General features: G+C 41.5%; 1 protein-coding gene across 1 annotated transcript in view; it reads right to left on the reverse strand.

Annotated features, from left to right (window-relative positions):
• Positions 1-19,224, reverse strand: part of dse (dermatan sulfate epimerase) — a 59,316-nt gene that overhangs the window by 10,447 nt on the left and 29,645 nt on the right. Inside the window, 2 exon segments of the mRNA XM_038271755.1 lie at positions 3,093-3,300; positions 8,556-8,795. Of these exon segments, the coding sequence (XP_038127683.1) occupies positions 3,093-3,300; positions 8,556-8,795 (448 nt within the window).

Consider the following 19,224-nt stretch of genomic DNA (forward strand, 5'->3'; position numbering starts at 1 on the left):
GGATCTCCAGTAGGCCCAAAACAATTTAAAATTTTCACAAAAAGTAAGATCCTTTAATAATTTAATATTAAAACGCCAAAAAGATGTTTGTTTTCTAGTGGGAGAGAGAAACAGCTCCATTAAGACTAGATGGTGGTCAGTAAAAACTACTGGGAATATTCTACAGCTAAGAACTCTAGTAGTGAAAGAAGCAGGTAGATAAAACCTGTCCAGTCTAGCTGCACTTACTCTCCCATCAGATATTTTGACCCAAGTGTACTGCCTATCAGAAGGGTGTTTCATCCTCCACACATCAACCAAATCGGTTTTTGTTAATACTTGAGACAGAAACAAGGAGGACTGAACATGTGGCTCCTCTCCGGTCCTATCTAATGTAAAATCAGTGCAGCAGTTCCAGTCACCACCCAATACAATAAACTCTCCTGTACCAATATTATTTAGTTCTTCCTTCAGTATTTTAAAAGTTTTTTCCCGCTCAGAGCCTTGGTTTGGTGCATATAAATTAATGAAAATGAAGCTGAAACCCTCTACTTCAGCTCTCACCATAAGCATTCTGCCCTTCACCACCTCTGTGCTGGAAATAACAGTTACATTTAACCTCGAAGAAAACAGAATGGCAACTCCAGCACTTAGATTTGTCCCATGGCTAAGGACATGCTGCCCTCCCCACCATAAGCCCCAATCTATTTCATTCGTGCAATCAGTGTGTGTTTCTTGTAGGAAAATTACATCCAGTCTTTTCTGTGTGATAACATCTGTTAATATAGCCCTTTTTTTTCCATCTCTACCCCCATTTATGTTTAAAGAGGCCACTCTTAGACCCTGCATGTAAGGAGAATAGAGACAGACCAGTAGGGAAAACCAACAGAATTGAAACACCCAGTGTTGTACAATCATGTTACTGTTTGTTAAAGTTTCATTTTCTTTGACATTTTACCCTTTGTTGTTTTAAGAGTTTTCCTTAGACCTGTGACGTGCTTCTTAAGACGAAAACGTTTCTTGCTGTCCAGTAAATCATAACCAACAACTCTCTGCAAAGTAGTGACCGATTCAATAAATTTATCCACATCAGGAAAATAATCTTTTACATTAACTTTTTTTCCAAAGGTGTCATCTAGAAAACCATTGATTTCCTCCAGAGAATACAAATCAACACTCTGAAAGTAGCTGTCTGCGATAGAGAAACTATCAGAATCAGAATCATTATGGCCATGAGTGGATTCCATCTGATCATCTGCCTCACTATCAGGGTTCACCTGCAGAAGCTCTGCATCCTGCACAGGACTGCACTCTGCGTCCTTTTCTGACCTCCCCAGGTCATCCGCTCTCTGCCCTGTCCTGTCCACAGCCTCTTCCTCACCTACAGCACTGTCTGTCAACTGGAGGGAACCATCACCCTCAGTCCCAACCACTGAGCCACTGTCAGTTCCTACCACGGAGCCACTGTCAGCTCCTACCACGGAGCAGTCTCCCTCAGTATTATTACGAGGAGCAGCCTCGGGCAGCGCCCGCTTTCCACTGCTCCCCTCCCCGCTATCCTCTCCCGCAGCGCCCGCCGCGGGACCCGCCGCAGCCCCCGCCGCGGGACCCGCCGCAGCGCCCGCCGCGGGACCCGCCGCGGGACCCGCCGCAGCCCACGCCGCGGGACCCGCCGCAGCGCACGCCGCGGGCCCCACCACACTCTGTCTGTGGGGACATGCCACCCGCTTGTGGCCCACATCTCCACACTCAAAACACTTCATGTTTCCAGAACTGGCGTACACCATGTAGTGTCCCTGCTCATGTTTGACACGGAACGAAACGTCCAGCGTTTGGGTTGGAGAATCTAGGAACATAAACACTTGTCTCCGCAGAGATTGAACATGTTTCAGTTTGGCGTCCTTACAGCCCAGATTCACCACCCGGAAACCGCTCGCAAATCTTCCAAAACGCTTCAGCTCTGTCTCCAGAGCCTCATTGGAAATAAACGGGGGGACACCAGATACGGTGATCCGGACCGAAGGCACTGCCAACGGGGAAACCTGAAAAAACTCATCATCCAGGACCAGTCCGGTTTCTATGAGCTGACTTACATGTTCCAGATTTTTTAGAAACACAACCACTGCCTTATTCATGCGTGAGGCATATGAGATGTTTCCATGTCCCACCTGTTCTCCTACTGCCAGCAGCACCTGCTCCACCGTAGTGCTGGGCTGCGGCACAATCCTCACCCCATGCTTCAGAGACAGGGACGGCGCCACCGAGGACGCCATCCCTGTCAAGAAACACGGCCTACCGCCCCCCAAAGCACCCAAACACACAGTAACTTGGGGTGATACAAAAATAAACAATTAACAAACAATCACACAGTAAACAGTCAGAGAGAAAAAAAGAAAAGTTTGAGATTACTCACAAGCTCTCAGCCACACTCTCCACCACCAAACTCCCAGCATGCACTCAGAGAGAGAGAGAGAAAGAGAGAGAGAGAGAGAGAGAGAGAGAGAGAAATGACACTAGAAACGTGGGATTCACATGGAAAATAATATCTAGTGTACTTTTTCAAAATGTTTGTTAATTTGCATAGTTGCTCTCAAATAAACACCTTCTCAGAAAATAAACAGTTTTTGTATATTAGAAAATTATAAAGATGACAAATAGCTTCTCCATTATTAAACTAGTACATTATTCGTTTAGGTTTGTGACACAATATTGGACCATGAAACACAGATTACCTGGAGAGAACCCACGCATGCACAGTGAGAACATATAAACTCCATGCAGAAAGACCAACAATTCATTTAAAATCCCCACCCACCCCCGACCCTCTCAGAGAGATCAAGAAATTTGCAGTTTTTTAAACACGTTTGTCCTTATAAGTGGCACCAAAGACTTCACTTCTCTAAAGATTGCAAAATGCTACATTAGAGTCCCTAGGTTTGCCCATGACTGAAGTTCTGGAAATGATTCCAAGGAAATTCATCCTAAAACGTAATCATCAGTTTTTAGGGACGAAGATGGGAGTATGTCAATATTTCCAGCTGGAAGAGGTAAAAGTATAGATGCACTAAGAATAAAGAAGAGCTTTTATCCCAAAACCAAATTCAGCAGCTTACCAGATGAACTCTGTGTGCAGCGTGCACCATCGCTGGCCCTTTCCAGCCTGACCTGGTCCTTCTGTAATCCTGTTTTGATGAATCAGCTCTGCCAACCAGTTCCCACTGCCGTTACGCAACACATAGCGATCCAAGAACACCAGCTGGCTCTCTGGCCCATAGAACCAGTTGTAGTTGGAATCTGCAATGGCTACGGTTCGCTGAAACCCTGTTGAGACAATGAAAGCAGAGACGGGATGTTAGACGCTACTTTTTCATCTATCTGGAAAATAAAGGTAAAAAAAATAGAGGGGTTTGAAAATCTTTCAACAATATGTGGATGCTTTGTATGTCACAACTACACGCCCACACTGGGAAAATGTATGGCTTGTGGTCAGAGGAGTGATTTCGTTCACACTGTTCTCCTCTCTGTAATTATGTTGGAAAAAATCCTGGATTCTGGTGCTGACAGCGTTTCTGAAACCGGAGCATGTAATGAGAGACCGTTGCTTGTTATCTGGGAAACGAGCATGAACGTGACAAGCAACAGAAACACTGCAAGCAATAAAAAAATCCATCTTTTTCCCACTTCCAAAAGTGTCTCCAGACATAAAACTGTAGTTTAGGCATGCAGGTGGAACAGTGGTTAATGTGCACGACCCATGTGCGGAGGCTGATCCGGGTTTGAATCCGACCTGTGCTCATTTGCCGCATGCATCTCCCCCTCTCTTGTACCCCCTTTTCTGTCAGCCTACTGTCTGAAAAACAAGCCACTAGTGCCGTAAAAACTTAAAAAAAGGAAAATATATATATATAGTTTGATCAAATCCCCACAGCAGGTTCATTGGTAATTTGAGGCATCTGGCAGCTCTAACTAAAATAAAAATAAAATCTATAGAACCCTAGAAGGTAAACCACCTGGGGAGAAGGAGTTTCTAACTCCATCACCTCCTGCACTTTATCTTCTCTGATGCGTAGTGTGTTTTGCTCATTCCTTCTTTTCCTAAAATCTACTATCCTCTTATTTAAATGTTTTGCTCGAGTTTAAATAAGATGATTGCTTCCACACCATTCCACAAAGTGGACCACCAGCTGACAGCCGCCCACAACTATGGAGCGTTCAGGGTGTTTTTTTTTTCAGATCACAGGATGCTACAGGAATTGTGATAGGTACAGAAGGAACAGCGAGAGAAAAGTCCCCTGCTGCGCTGTGGTGCTGCTCACCACCTGGTTAGATCCTTAAAGGACAAGTTCGCTCATATTCAGAATTCAAACTTCTGAAATTACTTTAAATATGAAGTTATTCCATCCTGTTCAATAAATGATCAGTGTTTTTAATTCAGAGTAATTATCATGTGAATGTGCTTTACTGGAGGCATCCATGTTTGTCAAAGAACACTACTGCCACCTACTGGTTTGTGACGTCACGGCACGACGTATCGGCTGTTGATCAAGTCCCAGTGCTGTATCTGGTGTTTGTCACAACGCGCTATTATCCAAGTCATCTTGAAAACATTCTTCTTCCAAATGTTGGCTACATATTACGTGTTTTTTCTCTGGCCAGAAGTTCGATGGCAAATCCTCCCTCTTCAAGTTGGCGATCCAACGACCAACCCGTCCGTGGAGGATCAGGAATCAGAAAGGTGGAATAACTCTTTTTTTCCACTTTTACCCGATGTATTCCAGCATCCAGCTGCCATGCACGTGGGCATTGTCAGTTTCACTATAGCTCTGGTGAATTTCAATGGTGAAGTCCTCTGGAAATCTTCAATAATTGTTGTTGATTGCAGATGTGTCTAGTAGTTCCCATTGATTTAGCTTGTAAAGCGGGGAGAATGGCGCTAGGCTTACCGCACCGTGACGTCACTGCTGGAAGATGGCAGGAGGGAGGGGTTACTATATTTGGGCAAAAATGGCCGCTCCCAGACTCATTATTTTTTTACTGATTAATGCTAAAATCCTTAAATCAACACAAACGAATTAGTTTTAGGTATAAATAATGATCCATTGATTATTCCTTGCTGACTGGACTTCTTCTTTAAATCAACTTGGGAACTTTTGGCAATATTTTAAAACCGATGTCTGCAGAAATGCTCCATCCAACCAAATATTCTTCATCCTATCCTGATTTCATTTTGCAGAGAAGAATGAGCACAAATGTCAAAGTGTTGATGTGCTCAGCTGGTTAGAGACATAACACGCTAACATGCAGCTTGAGCTGCAGCAAAAAGTGTTCTAAAAGGTGTTGACCTAGTGGGCCTGGCAGACATATTTAAACATCTTTAAGGGCAAAAAAAACCCAATATACACTACAACTACACTTTTTGACATTTATTGTCAGTTTAACATATTAAATCCAGTTAACAAATACTGAAAATCAAGCGGCATGAAAAAAGGGCATTGTAGATATCATTTTAAACCTATCAGTGTTGTGGTGGTAGATGCAGTGCAGCTCAGGGCCCTATCCACCTTGCTGATTTATCCAGCGTATGCCTGACATCCCAGAAGCTCCTAAAACGCTGGCATAGGCTGAACTTTCTATGGATTTTTCAATTTTGTCCGTACACACTGAGTATTCATTAGGAGTGTAGAACTTATGTCTAACGACAGCCTAACTTATGCATAACACACAGCCGCGCTAGCATGGCATTACAGAGCATTGCTGCTCCTGAGGGGCTGAGATGCGGCCAGAGGCGCCCGGTCTGCATAAAAAGATATCTTTGATCGTGGTATTAACCTAGTTACTGTTTACTGCCTGCCCCCAAAAAAAGATAAAAAAAAGAAAAAGAAAGAAGGTTTTGGTGTCAGCAGATTCAGCGTCATGTCTGCTAGGAAGTGTGTTGGTGGTGGGCGTGAACGCAGGGAGGATCCATAACTCTCACCTTCTCCCTCAGCCTATGATGGGGATGAAGTCTGGAGGAGAACTGACGGTTTCCTCCTGTGAACCCCCTTTATACCAAAACGCTGCCAATACGCCATTATACAGTAGCTGGAAGTTAGAAACACGTTCAGCGCTCGTCTGGAACACGTCAGATACGCTGATATGCGTTGGAGAGAAGTTCTTGATAAGTTACTCATAGGTTTTGGATAAGCTAGACGCCACCACTTATGAGTAACTGACACTTAATGTATGTCAGCGATCAGATAACTTACCTGCAACTTATGGCCTATGTATGGCATACGTCTTGACGTACTCGCCGTATGTCGACGTGTTCCAGCGTGAAGTCCTGCAACGGGTCGGGTACCCGCGGGTCCCCGATGGGTCACCCGCTAAAATGCTCTTTTGCGGGTGAAAAATACAAATAAAAATAAACGGGTCGGGGGTCGGGTGGATATTTTTTTAGTGCGGGCGGGTAGTTGGTGATTTTTTTTTATGCGTGTGTGTTGTTATGGACATCAGAAATGTTATATTAATCAGGCACTGGGGTCACCCTTGTAGCTTAAAGGCCTGCCGGCAGTGTGGGCTTCCCTCCAAAAAGGCCACAGTCAGTGCATACATGTCTGCTGCAGTGTTAATGGCGCTGCTCTGCAGCGCAGCGTACTATAGCCTATTACTTGATGTGTTAACGGGTCGGGTTTCGGGTTAAAGGTACACTATGCAACCAGTGTTGATTTTCCAGCGAGGCTCCCCCCAGAGGGCGAAAGTAAAAGTGCACTGACGTAAATATGCCCAGCTCTTCTCCTGGTTTCTCCGTTAAGCCAGGCGCGGTTGTTTTGAGCTTAGCAGACAGGCGAACGCAACGAATGACTAAACATCTAACGCGCGTGACGCGTGGCAAACGCGCTGCTGCTCGAGATGGAAAAATTGAATTTTTGCTGCTCAACGCGCCGCGTCAACCAATCAGACTAGCTGATCTCGGAGCTGGCAGAGGGAGAGACACAGCGCTGATGATCAGAGCGCTATGATCACTTAAACAGTTTATTGACGCCTAAATTAACTTAAAATGCAGAAATCTGCCGGCAGAATATTTTGGCTTTTATTATCCTGCTGCCTGCAGTTTGGATTATTTAGATGAAAAACACCTACCAGCAGAAACCGCGAGGAGGCGACCCAGCCAGAGGCTGCTGATGAAGGGATTCCTACTGACAGAGCACAGCTGGTATGTGGGGGTCTGAGCGGCTCCGACAGAAAAAATATTGAAGGCAGGATGATAATCTGGATGAACTGAATGAACTGATTACATTTTCAGGTGTATTTTCTCACTTAAACACATATTAAAACTACTTTATTCCCACTGATCACAGCAAATATAGCTGCAAGGCAGAGAAAGGATAGTGAAGCTCCGCCCAACGCGCGTCAGCCAGAGCAGCAAAGCTGCTTCAGCCGCGCGTCAGAATTAACTGGTACAAGCAGTAAAAATGAAGCAGCAGACGCCATTTTGCTGCTTTTGCTGCGTCCGGTTTGAAAGCAGCACTGCACAAATATCGCCACTGTGCTAGCAACGAGCATGCTTTTAACTGGGGGCATGTAGCAGTTCTCGCCGTAAAGCAAGACCGACTCTCGCGAGACTTCTGAGCCTGTGGGTGCGGGTCGGTGCTCCTGCAATTGCAAGTGCGGTATTTCCCCCACAGACCACCAGGGCGGCCGAGAATACCTTTGTTCAACCTGAAATTACTCATTTAATCATCCAAAACATTATGGAACACATTAATTAACTGAAAAATGTTGCATAGTGTGCCTTTAAATATCAACGGGTCGGGTTCAGATTTGAATTGAAGATATCCGCGGGCGACGGGTCGGGTTCGAAAGTCATCGTAATGGGTTCAGGCGGGTGCAGGTTGGTAAAACCCGACCCGTGCAGGACTCTATTCCAGCGTACTTCAGCGTTCTCCTAACTTATACAAAATGTACCCATAACTTATCCAAAGTATGCCAGTGTTTTTTCCAGATTTTCCGTACATCAGGCATACGCTTGTCTAAATCCTCAAGGGACATAAAAGTACTATTGCCAAAACCTTTTCCTTTTCTGGACACTGTTATGATGCATAACCATAGTAACCATAGCAACTGTAGCAGTTGTTTATTTACACCTGCAAACAGTTCATTAATATCTCAAAAGCTGAAATAATACTTTGATTACTTCTGCAAGTTCCAGTTGAGTTGAAAGAAAGTTACTGAGGATGCAGAGCGTGGCAAAGGAGAATAGAGAAGAGGAAATTTAAACTATCTCTCCTATCAATCATTATGGCCGATGTGAGATCTTTAGGAAACAAGTTAAAGAACACCAAGTCGAGTTCAGCAGTGTCCTGCTGAATCCCGCCCCCCCGATACCTGGAAAAGCTGAAATAATACTTTGATTACTTCTGCAAGTTCCAGTTGAGTTGAAAGAAAGTTACTGAGGATGCAGAGCATGGCAAAGGAGAATAGAGAAGAGGAAATTTAAACTATCTCTCCTATCAATCATTATGGCCGATGTGAGATCTTTAGGAAACAAGTTAAAGAACACCAAGTCGAGTTCAGCAGTGAATCCCGCCCCCCGATACCTGGAAGGATGGTCCTATAGAGGAAGGCGAAGTGCTTCAGCAGCCAGGGGTGGCTGAAGTGTCCGATGGCAAAATGACGCTGCACCAAGAACATGTACTGGAACAGAGAACGGGTGGTGTAGGTCCCGTACGCCACCCCCTCATACAGCGAGCCGTCCGTCACATCCTGCAGGAGGATCATGGACTTTTCCATGATGGACAGAACCTGCTTGGTCCAAAGGTAGGCCTCCTGGAGGTAACCTGAAACACAGCAGGAAAGTTCTTTTATGTTTTCATGTAAGGATAAATATTATTAGATCAGATTTTCATTATACGCTAACTTACTTCAGCTGAGCAAACCAGTGTTCTGCTGATCAGAACCCCAGCATGCTGGAAACAGTTTTATGTCAGGTTTTTCAGAATGAGCAGTCTCTGCTGAGCCGCAGATTTGGACCAGGTAAGGTGTTCAAGAAATATGATTCTATCAGTTTACTACATTTTACAGATCTAACCAGATCTGATCTTACAGATCATTTTCAGCTACATTTGGAGCTTGTTTCATAAATCCCCAGATATTTTTTAGTTTTGCCTGGTTTAATATTCACAGTTGTCATCCTGTATCTTCTGGTGCAACCCTGAGATCAACTCCAAAAAAAAAGCTGCAACCCACAGTGAGACACCCTTTTCTTTTCCTGGAACACATCTGTGGAAAAGATTCCCCAAAGATCGGAGGGGGACAGAGAATATAGGTGGTTTTCAGTTTTTTATTTATTTAGCCTTTTATCAAACCAAAGTTATCGAAATGTATCTATGACTTTGAAGTGGTTCTGCTAGTAAGAGTGATTGAGTTTACAGGTATTTTGATTTACTTCCTTCCCTTTTCACTTTATCTGCTTAATCTCTGGAGCAAACAGTCCGTATTTTAAAAACTGCTTATTTAATTAAAGTCTTATGCATTCATTTTCTCTTAAACTTTGTAACCACTTAACGTTTGTGATTGATAAGGAACATTTGCCAATTGTCCTCTCCACTGTCCCTGCATGCATGCTCAGTGAGGGATCGCTAAAGAGTCAATGACAATGCAAGATGAAATTATTTCTGCAAGTTCATCCAGGAGAAGCCTGTCTTTTTACCTGACAAACTTTTAACCAATGTGACTGTATTGACTTTCTACACCTACCTTGAAATAAGTTGTGAATTGGTGCTATATAAATAAACTAAATTGAATTGAAACAATGCAAGTCCATATTATGAATTAATGGCTCTTTACCTAAATTCTGCCAAACTTGATGGCACCCTGAAGAGGTAATTCAGCTTCTTCTAGCTGTCTGGGCCATTTTTCCTCTATACTTGCTCACATTTCAGCATTTACAGCACTGCTCAAAATAACAGCATGGATTTTTGTACTTTATTGCTCCAAACCAACTCAATGCATTGTAGTTTTTAATCCTGTAAGCTGTGAAACCCCTTAAACTCACATTGGTGAGGTATATTCCTGGAAAAATACAACACAGAGAATTCTGATTCAGATAGATTCCACTTTAAAGCACCATAAAGTGTTATTGTTTCTGCTGGCTTGAGTAAAATACACAATTATTGAAAATAATTAGTCTCCCTCCACATAATTCCAACCTTTCAGCTAAGGCCATAGCAACCATCCCCCTCTGAGCAGCTCTGCAGGATGTACAGGTGCTGGTCATAAAATTAGAATATCATGAAAAAGTAGAGTGATTTCAGTAATTCCATTTAAAAAGTGAAACTTGTATATTATATTCATACATTACATACAAACTCATATATTTCAGATGTTTATTTTGTTTAATTTTGATGATTACAAATGACAACAAATGAAAATCTCAAATTCATCATATCAGAAAATTAGAATATTACTGAAGACCAATAAAAACAAAGGATTTATAGAAATGTTGGCCAACTGAAAAGTATGAACATGAAAAGTATGAGCATGTACAGCACTCAGTATTTAGTTGGGCCTCCTTTGGCCTGTATTACTGCAGCAATGCGGCGTGGCATGGAGTCGATCAGTCTGTGGCACTGCTCAGGTGTTATGATAGCCCAGGTTGCTCTAATAGTGGCTTTTAGCTCTTCTGAATTGTTGGGTCTGGTGTATTGCATCTTCTTCTTCACAATACCCCATAGATTTTCTATGGGGTTAAGGTCAGGAGAGTTTGCTGGCCAATTAAGAACAGGGATACCATGGTCCTTCAACCAGGTACTGGTAGCTTTGGCACTGTGTGCAGGTGCCAAGTCCTGTTGGAAAATGAAATCTGCATCTCCAAAAAGTTGGTCAGCTGCAGGAAGCATGAAGTGCTCTAAAACTTCCTGGTATGTGGCTGCGTTGACCCTGGACCTCAGAAAACACAATGGACCAACACCAGCAGATGACATGGCACCCCAAACCATCACTGACTGTGGAAACTTTACACTGGACTTCAAGCAACGTGGATGAAGTGCCTCTCTTCTTTTCCTCCAGACTCTGGGACCTTGATTTCCAAAGGAAATGCAAAATTTACTTTCATCAGAGAACATGACTTTGGACCACTCACCAGCAGTCCAGTCCTGTTTCTCTTTAGACGCTTCTGACGCTGTCTGTGGTTCAAGAGTGGCTTGACACAAGGAATGCGACAGCAGAAACCCATGTCTTTCATACGTCTGTGTGTGGTGGTTCTTGAAGCACTCACTCCAGCTGCAGTCCACTCTTTGTGAATCTCCCCCACATTTTTGAAGGGGTTTTGTTTCACAATCCTCTCCAGGGTGCGGTTATCTCTCTTGCTTGTACACTTTTTTCGACCACATCTTTTCCTTCCCTTCGCCTCTCTATTAATGTGCTTGGACACTGAGCTCTGTGAACAGCCAGCCTCTTTAGCGATGACCTTTTGTGTCTTGCCCTCCTTGTGCAAGGTGTCGATGGTCGTCTTTTGGACAACTGTCAAGTCAGCAGTCTTCCCCATGATTGTGTAGCCTATAGAACTAGACTGAAAGACCATTTAAAGGCTTTTGCAGGTGGTTTGAGTTAATTAGCTGATTAGAGTGTGGCACCAGGGGCCATCAATTTTGAACCTTTTCACAATATTCTAATTTTCTGATATGATGAATTTGAGATTTTCATTTGTTGTCATTTGTAATCATCAAAATTAAACAAAATAAACATCTGAAATATATGAGTTTGTATGTAATGTATGAATATAATATACAAGTTTCACTTTTTAAATGGAATTACTGAAATCAATCTACTTTTTCATGATATTCTAATTTTATGACCAGCACCTGTATGCCCTCTGTGTCAAACACTGTTGACTATATGAACCAGTTAGCCCATAAACGCTGTGACCACAGCTCATTGAGGATTCTGGGGGATTCAGCCACCAAAGCTTTAGTCCCCTTTCCCCTAAATTCGCCTTGAGCTGTGTTTAGTTTAGGTTTGCAGTCTGCTGGTGGGACAGAGCAGGTATTTAGCCCCAAACATCAACTAGTCTGCACTAACACAAAGAGCACATTTAAATCCATCCAGGGCCTCACTCACATCACAAAATGTAAAGTCCACTTCTTTCACATTAGTATAAATGAATACTATAAATAAATCACTATAAATAAATAAATGTATTTATGTTCTGCTGCATTCAGGAAATAATAGTTTTTGATATTGCTAGACAAAGCCGGGATAAATCGGGTTTTAGTATCAGTGGGAACAGCTCATTGACATGTGTCTCTTCAGGTCAAACGACTTGGTAAGCGACCGGTATTAAAATAGCCTCGGCTGTGATCGGCATGCTGTGGGAACACCAGAGACGGGTTGACCCACTAAATTACGTGATGCCATTGAACACACCTTGCCAGATGCTTCTGATCACACAAGCTGAAACAACTCTGTTTAAATTCAATAAACAAACAATATCTGATAAACTAACTAGTAAACCAAAATGCTGTCTACATTCACTCAATGCTTTAGAAGAACAATGAAGCATAATGAGGAAAAGTGGTCCCTATGTCCTCCGGCAGTCTAACCCCATAGCAGCAAAACTATAAGAGATTGCTGAGGATAACCTGAGCCACTGTAACTATAACAGGTTGGAGTAACTTGGGTCATTAATTTGTCTCAGGATAACAGCTATTCTGCTTTCTTAAACCAATATATATATATATATATATATATATATATATATATATATATATATATATATATATATACACATATATATTAGTGCTGTCAATCTATTAAATTTTTTTAATCGCGATTAATCGCATCAATGCCTGAGTTAACTCGCGATTAATCGCATTTTAATCGCACATTTTTTTCCTGATTGAAAATCATTTAAATACTCTCGATGACATACAAAAAAATACATACAGGCTAGGTTTGTGCCAATGTTCTTTTTTTAAAATGAAAACAGGTCACAGACACTGATTTATGCCAAAAATAACAAATATGTAGCCAAAAAAAAGGCCCTGAAAACAGGCTGATGTAAAAGACAGTCTTTACAGTTAATACAGTCTTTTGAACAAAGACAAGCATTTTACCCTACTGCTATAAAATTTAGTAGAGTTAACATTAGATGTTAATTAACCAAGATAATAATGAACAATTTTCAATCAATACATCAATATCAATAGACCGACATCACTAGATGAAGGTAGTCTATGCTCTAGAAAGTTACTTTTCAGCCTCTTAACAAAAATGAGAACACACACACACAAGCACCCACCCACCCACATACACACACACACACACACACACACACACATGATACCGACCTGTGGCGTACACAGACGGCAAGAGTGTCGTAGCAGATTCCATTTCACCTCAGTAATCTGTTTTCTCAGTGTATTTCAGGTTGCTACTAGTTACCAGACACTCAACTTGTTTGTTGGTGGTGGGGCTTAAAGAAAAGGCACTAGCGCCACCCAGTGTATCAGCGTCTTTTTTCCTTGAGGAGCTCCGCTCTGGAAGCCTATGGAAAATGCATAGACTGGGGGAAAATAGCCCTGCCTTCCTGCAGGCTGCAGCGGGATGTACTTGGAAAATTGTACCATAAAACCACATAGCGTTAATCTCACGTTAAAAAAATTATCGCCGTTAAAATGGCCTCACGTTAACGCGATAATAACGTGATAATTTTGACAGCACTAATATATATACATACATATATATACCGTATATATATTGTGTGACTTGTGAAATGTGGATATTACATGTTTTTCATCAAGACAGGTTTGAATGTTTGAGATTCTTAGTTTATGTTTTATGCTGAAGTCTCTCTGTGATGTATTTACTGCCCATTATTTAATGATAATAATAATTGAATTTTATTGATAACAGATTGGAGAAAGTTACCTCTGCATTTAACCCATCCTCTTGGGGAGCAGAGGGCTGTCATTGTACAGCGCCTAGGGGTTAGGGGTCTGGCTCAGGAACCCAGAGTGGAGGCAGTGGGGATAGAACTGTTTTGATTCTGTTTCTGAGCACCTTTCGGTCAATATTTGAATTAATTCCCACGTTGGGTTGAGTTATGTTCTTCACTCTTTTGGCTTTTGGTTCAGGTTCAGCCTCTCATCACCTCATCCCCTAAAAGCTGACAAGCATTGAGTTAGAACTCACCAGTCTTGAATTCCAGTAATTCTTCCAATTATTTATGCGTTTAGGTTTCCTCCCTGGATTCTACCGATTTCACCCACCTTTCTTAGTTTTTTTCAACCTTTGAGTGGAGTTTTGTATATTGTTTGGTACTCTCATAGAAATCTTCCTGCATTTGCTTCCAACTAGTAAACCTGAATTTAAATGTTATTTTGCAATTAAACTGGTGGTTGCTAATTTAGAAACTGAAATATGCATTATTTATGTTTTGTTTGGACTTCAGCTGCATGTTTTGAAATCTTCAGAGGTTTCTGGGTCTAAATAAACACCCTCCTCAGAATCCATGCTTTACTGGCTGCTAAATGCCACCTGCCTCTCTGGTTGCTGCAGCTTTAGCTCTGATTGGCAGACTGAAAATATACTTAATAATATACCCTATATCGTCACGGTTTCGGCATATCGGAGCCAGAGAGAAACTTGATCATCCTTTCAAGGAGGGCTATGACAACTAGATTTTAGTTGGTTTATCTTTAATTTACAGAGGAGTTTCCCCCTTCATACAAGTAATACAGTCTCAGTTTGATAGCTTATACTAGTGATGGGCTAATGAGGCATCTTGAAGCATTTGAACACATTGCCAAATTGTATTGATGCTGCCTTGATACTGTTATTTTAGGTTATATTAAATCATTTCATATCTATGTATACATTGAAAATATCTTTCATATTTTTAGATGCAGCCAATGATTTATTAAAACGTATAATGTGAAAATTTAGGAGAAAATGTGAATGAGGATGCTTGTGGCCTACAATTTTAAATCAAATTTTCAAAACAATAAGTACAGTAAAAACAGTAAATAAACTAAGAATTTCTCTTCTGGCCAGAGAAAAAACTTAATACGTAGCCAACATTTGGAAGAAGAATGTTTTCAAGATGACTTGGATAATAGTGCGTTGTGACAAACACCAGATACAGCACTGGGACTTGATCAACAGCTGATACCGCACCGTGACGTGACAAACCAGTAGGTGGCAGTAGTGTTCTTTGACAACCCAGGCTGAGGCCCAGCGTATGTTTAGTTTCTCTTGCACCAGTAAAGCACATTTAAACTAAAATTACTCTTAATTAAAAACACTCATCATTTATTGAACAGCATGGAATAAATTCATATCTAAAGTACTCTCAGAAGTTTGAATTCTGAAAATGACCGGACTTTTCCTTTAAAATCTAAGAAATCATCTGTTTTCTTGCAACAGTTGCACTAATAAATCTGCCGTATTAACAAGGGGATTATATCAAAGGTGTTCTTATCCCCTTCAAACCAAAAGCTAAAACAATTTCACTTCCAAACGCGTTGGGCAATCAGAGGGAAAACGTGTATGAAAGAAATGATTCATCTAAAAACTACCAGTGCTTGACGCTCAAAAGTAGAGCAGAAAACAGATTAGCTCCGCTTCACGCGTGAATCCATGTTACTCCTGCTGAGAGGCTCTGCTGTTAAAACTCCAGGTGCCTATTAGATTAAATCACTGACTTTCTTTAAAGGTGTTTTTTATACATCTATACAAACATTATGCGTGACGTGCAAAGGTAATTATTTCTGAGCATGGCTGATGTTACAGGCTGCATGTTGAATAGAGAGGCTGCATTGGAGCAGATAAACTGTGTATAAATAGGATAAGAAGGTCACTATGATAAACCGTAAACAGAACTGAGAGCGCCTTATAATTTACTGACATCTGCCACAAGCATACGGTCGTGACTCTGATTGCTATCAGCTAATGTCCATCTGAGAAAAGCAGAGAAGCTTCACAGGAACTGATGTGTGATAAATGAAGCCAGTGTCCGCTCATTAATACTGGCTGATAAGTGTTTCTAGAGAAGCTGAAATGAACAAATAAGATCATTTTTGCACTGCTTGCAGCTAAAATTAGAGCAGTCTTACTGAGAACCATTAAAGCTTGTTGAGCTAGGAAGAAATCTGCAGTTTAGTCTCCTATCTTTGACAAATTTCTAAACTTTACAGTCTGCAGCAGTGAGAATAATGGATGAGGCAATAAATGGCGGGATGGACCGGAGAGAAGGTGCAGAAACAGAACCTTCACACCCATGCTCTGGGGTACAGAAACAGGGTTAAAGGTATTCCTGAAGACCTGGACAGCTCCGCTCTGATGCTGTTCAACATGCCTCCAGCTGTGGCAGACGTTTCAAATAACACTAATACATGGTGTTCATATGTTTCAGTTTAAACCCCTGCTTCAAGCCAAAAGCTTTGGCCTCTAAACTTCTCAACATCTGATTTTTTTTTTTTTTTTTTCAAGGGGTGGGCTTCTGTGGGAACTGACTCACGCGTGGCACAACTGATGCAACACGCCGTCAGAACATTTCTGCTGAATTGTTTTTTTTTATTTGCACCAGTTCAAGAAAGGGAGAAGTTGGGCTTCTGCAAAGTCTGGATTTTTTCCTCTTTTAATCACAGCTGAATACAAAGTGTCAGTGACTTTTTGGAAACCAGCTAACATCCAGCTCAAAAGAGGAAACTGAATTTCCATAAACAGTTAGTTTCCATGAGCTTCCTGCTGCATGATGAAATCCTTCACTCACTTCACCTTGGGTTTACATCAGGATGGGATTTATTCTGAGTCCATTTGAAAAACTTTTTAACCCTTCAGCTGAGACAAGCTGTACTTCCACTGAAGGGGAAACATTATTTGTGTCTGGCAGACCTACATCCGCAACGTTTAGGGGTCAAAACGACTAAAATTTACATTGTGTATTCATGATGTGTATTCTGCAGTATTCTTAGTCCATGAGGCAGACACCCTGTCTACTTTTAAGGCTAGGCTTAAAACTTTCCTTTCTGATAAAGCTTATAGTTAGAGTGGCTCAGGTTATCATGATCTATCTCTATAGTCATGCTGCTATAGGCTTAGACTGCTGGAGGACATAGGGACCCCTATTTCATCATTCTGCTTCATTCTATCTCTATTCTCCCACTCTGCAGAATCTGTTAGTTCAATCTCTAACGTTCTGCTCTCTCTGCTTTTTCTCATAGTAGCTTCATCTGGTCTGTTCCTGTTTGGCTGTGACTCCATCCTGGAGAAAAATATCAGCTGTGCTGCTGCCATCAACACCTTTATTTATAGATGTTGGAGATCGGCCTGTTTTTCAGTGTAGTCCTGTGTCTCTGACTGTGACTGGGTGGATGTGCTCTCTTCGTCCTCTGACATGGGAGCTGGCTTGGAGCTCGTCTGCCTGGCTGTGTGTTTCCTGGACAGGGCCGCCTTTCACAGCTGCCTTTTGTATTTCTGCTTCTTTTTCTATGTCTGCTTCTGTCTCCTTGAACCCCAGTCAGCCTCAGCAGATGGTCGCTCACACTGAGCCTGGTTCTGCTGGAGGTTTCTTCCTGTTTAAAGGGAGTTTTTCCTCTCCACTGTCGCTACAAGCATGCTTAGTGCGAGGGATTGCTGAAGAGTCAATGAGTCGATGCAATCAACTGGTTTCCCTTAGATAGAAAACTTTGAATCAATCTGACTGGATGATCTGGTGAACTGGAAAGAGCCTTGAGATGACATTTATTGTGAATTGGAAATTATAGAAATAAACTAAATTGAATTGCAGTGTATTGTAGAAATACTTTGAATGGCAGATCTATGCACGACTAAATTTAAAAGATTGAGTGTGCATTGACTTTCAGTAATGCACCTTTTTGTATGATCATCAGGTGTGATGATGAGTATTTACTTTCCTAATATTAAGAGACATCTTTCCATAACTCAACTAAATTCTCCAAACCCAAGATTTCTAACATTGGGGTCGTGACCCCATTAGGGGTCGACGATCAACAAGTAAACTCTACAGAAATTAAACACTAAAAATCATACCGATGAACCATTTCTATGTGTTTAAAGACATAAAAACATCTCCTTGAAATGGACACACCCAAATACAATAGTTGTGGATGTTTTGATGATGTTTTTAATTACTGTTACATCAATGGTTAAAAGAGGTTTTGTATCAATTTATATCAACCAGATAGTTTGAGTCATGAATCTATTCTAGAATGTTTTGTGGCTCAGAAGCCTAAACATTTGGAAACCTAGACGGGTCAAACGTCAGTTCTTGAAATTGAAGACGATACTTTCAATTTTCGACGACTGTAACTAAATGATTTAATTTCCTTAAAGACCGGATGCACTGGTGTGTTTCCAAATTCACCTCATGTTTTTGTAGTGAAATAAGAGCACTTCCTGATTGTCTTTATCTATCTGAACCTAAAATGTTCAAATATTTCCTGGAGATGAATCAAGCACACAGTTCCACAGATTCTCTAAAGATTATAGAGATCGGGAGAACTCCAAATCTCAGTTTCCAACACGTCTGGAGGCTTCGATACCTGATATTGCCCCCAAACACCAGACGTAATTTAGATGTTGGTTTTTAGGGTCAATCTGGTCGATCAGTCATATTCTTAATTTAGTCCAAAAATCATGATTGAAAATTGGACTGTGTCTGATTTGATCCCACTTTAATCCAATGATAGACAAAGTTTGTAACGTCTTTTCAGCAAACTGAAAATCTCAGCTTTTCACTTTTCAACCAAATATAGACATAGTTTGGCCCTAAATCCTGTTGTCTTTACTATGTCTTTTTAACTAGTTTCTGCTCGTTGGTGGAATTCAGCAATACTGAGCAATTTAATTACCATCCATACAAAAAAAAACCCTGGAAGAACAACATTAAAATCTCCTGCGAAAACACTAGAATGTACACCGTCTGTCAGGGTCAAATCAAAACAGTTCTTTATTTATTTCCACAGCAAAATCACACACAGATGGACTGAATGAGCTTCATTTTTGCTCCTAACTGTTGAAGGAAAATCCAAAGACCTTGTCTTTAGACGTGGAATGTAGCAGTTTATTAGTCTGGTCTTGGATTTCAAGAGGTTTCAAAACCATTTAAAATCAGTCACTCTATTGTATCCAAAATAGTCTGGCTGTTAAATGAAGGCTCTTTAAACCCTAAAACGAACCACCAGACTTATGCTTCTCTTGATGAAAATCCATTTCTGGCCAGTATGAAGACGGGGCCGGTTTAAG

The sequence above is a fragment of the Cyprinodon tularosa genome, unplaced genomic scaffold, assembly GCF_016077235.1.
Source record: "Cyprinodon tularosa strain WSP-4 unplaced genomic scaffold, ASM1607723v1 ctg809, whole genome shotgun sequence".
Lineage (NCBI taxonomy): Eukaryota > Metazoa > Chordata > Actinopteri > Cyprinodontiformes > Cyprinodontidae > Cyprinodon > Cyprinodon tularosa.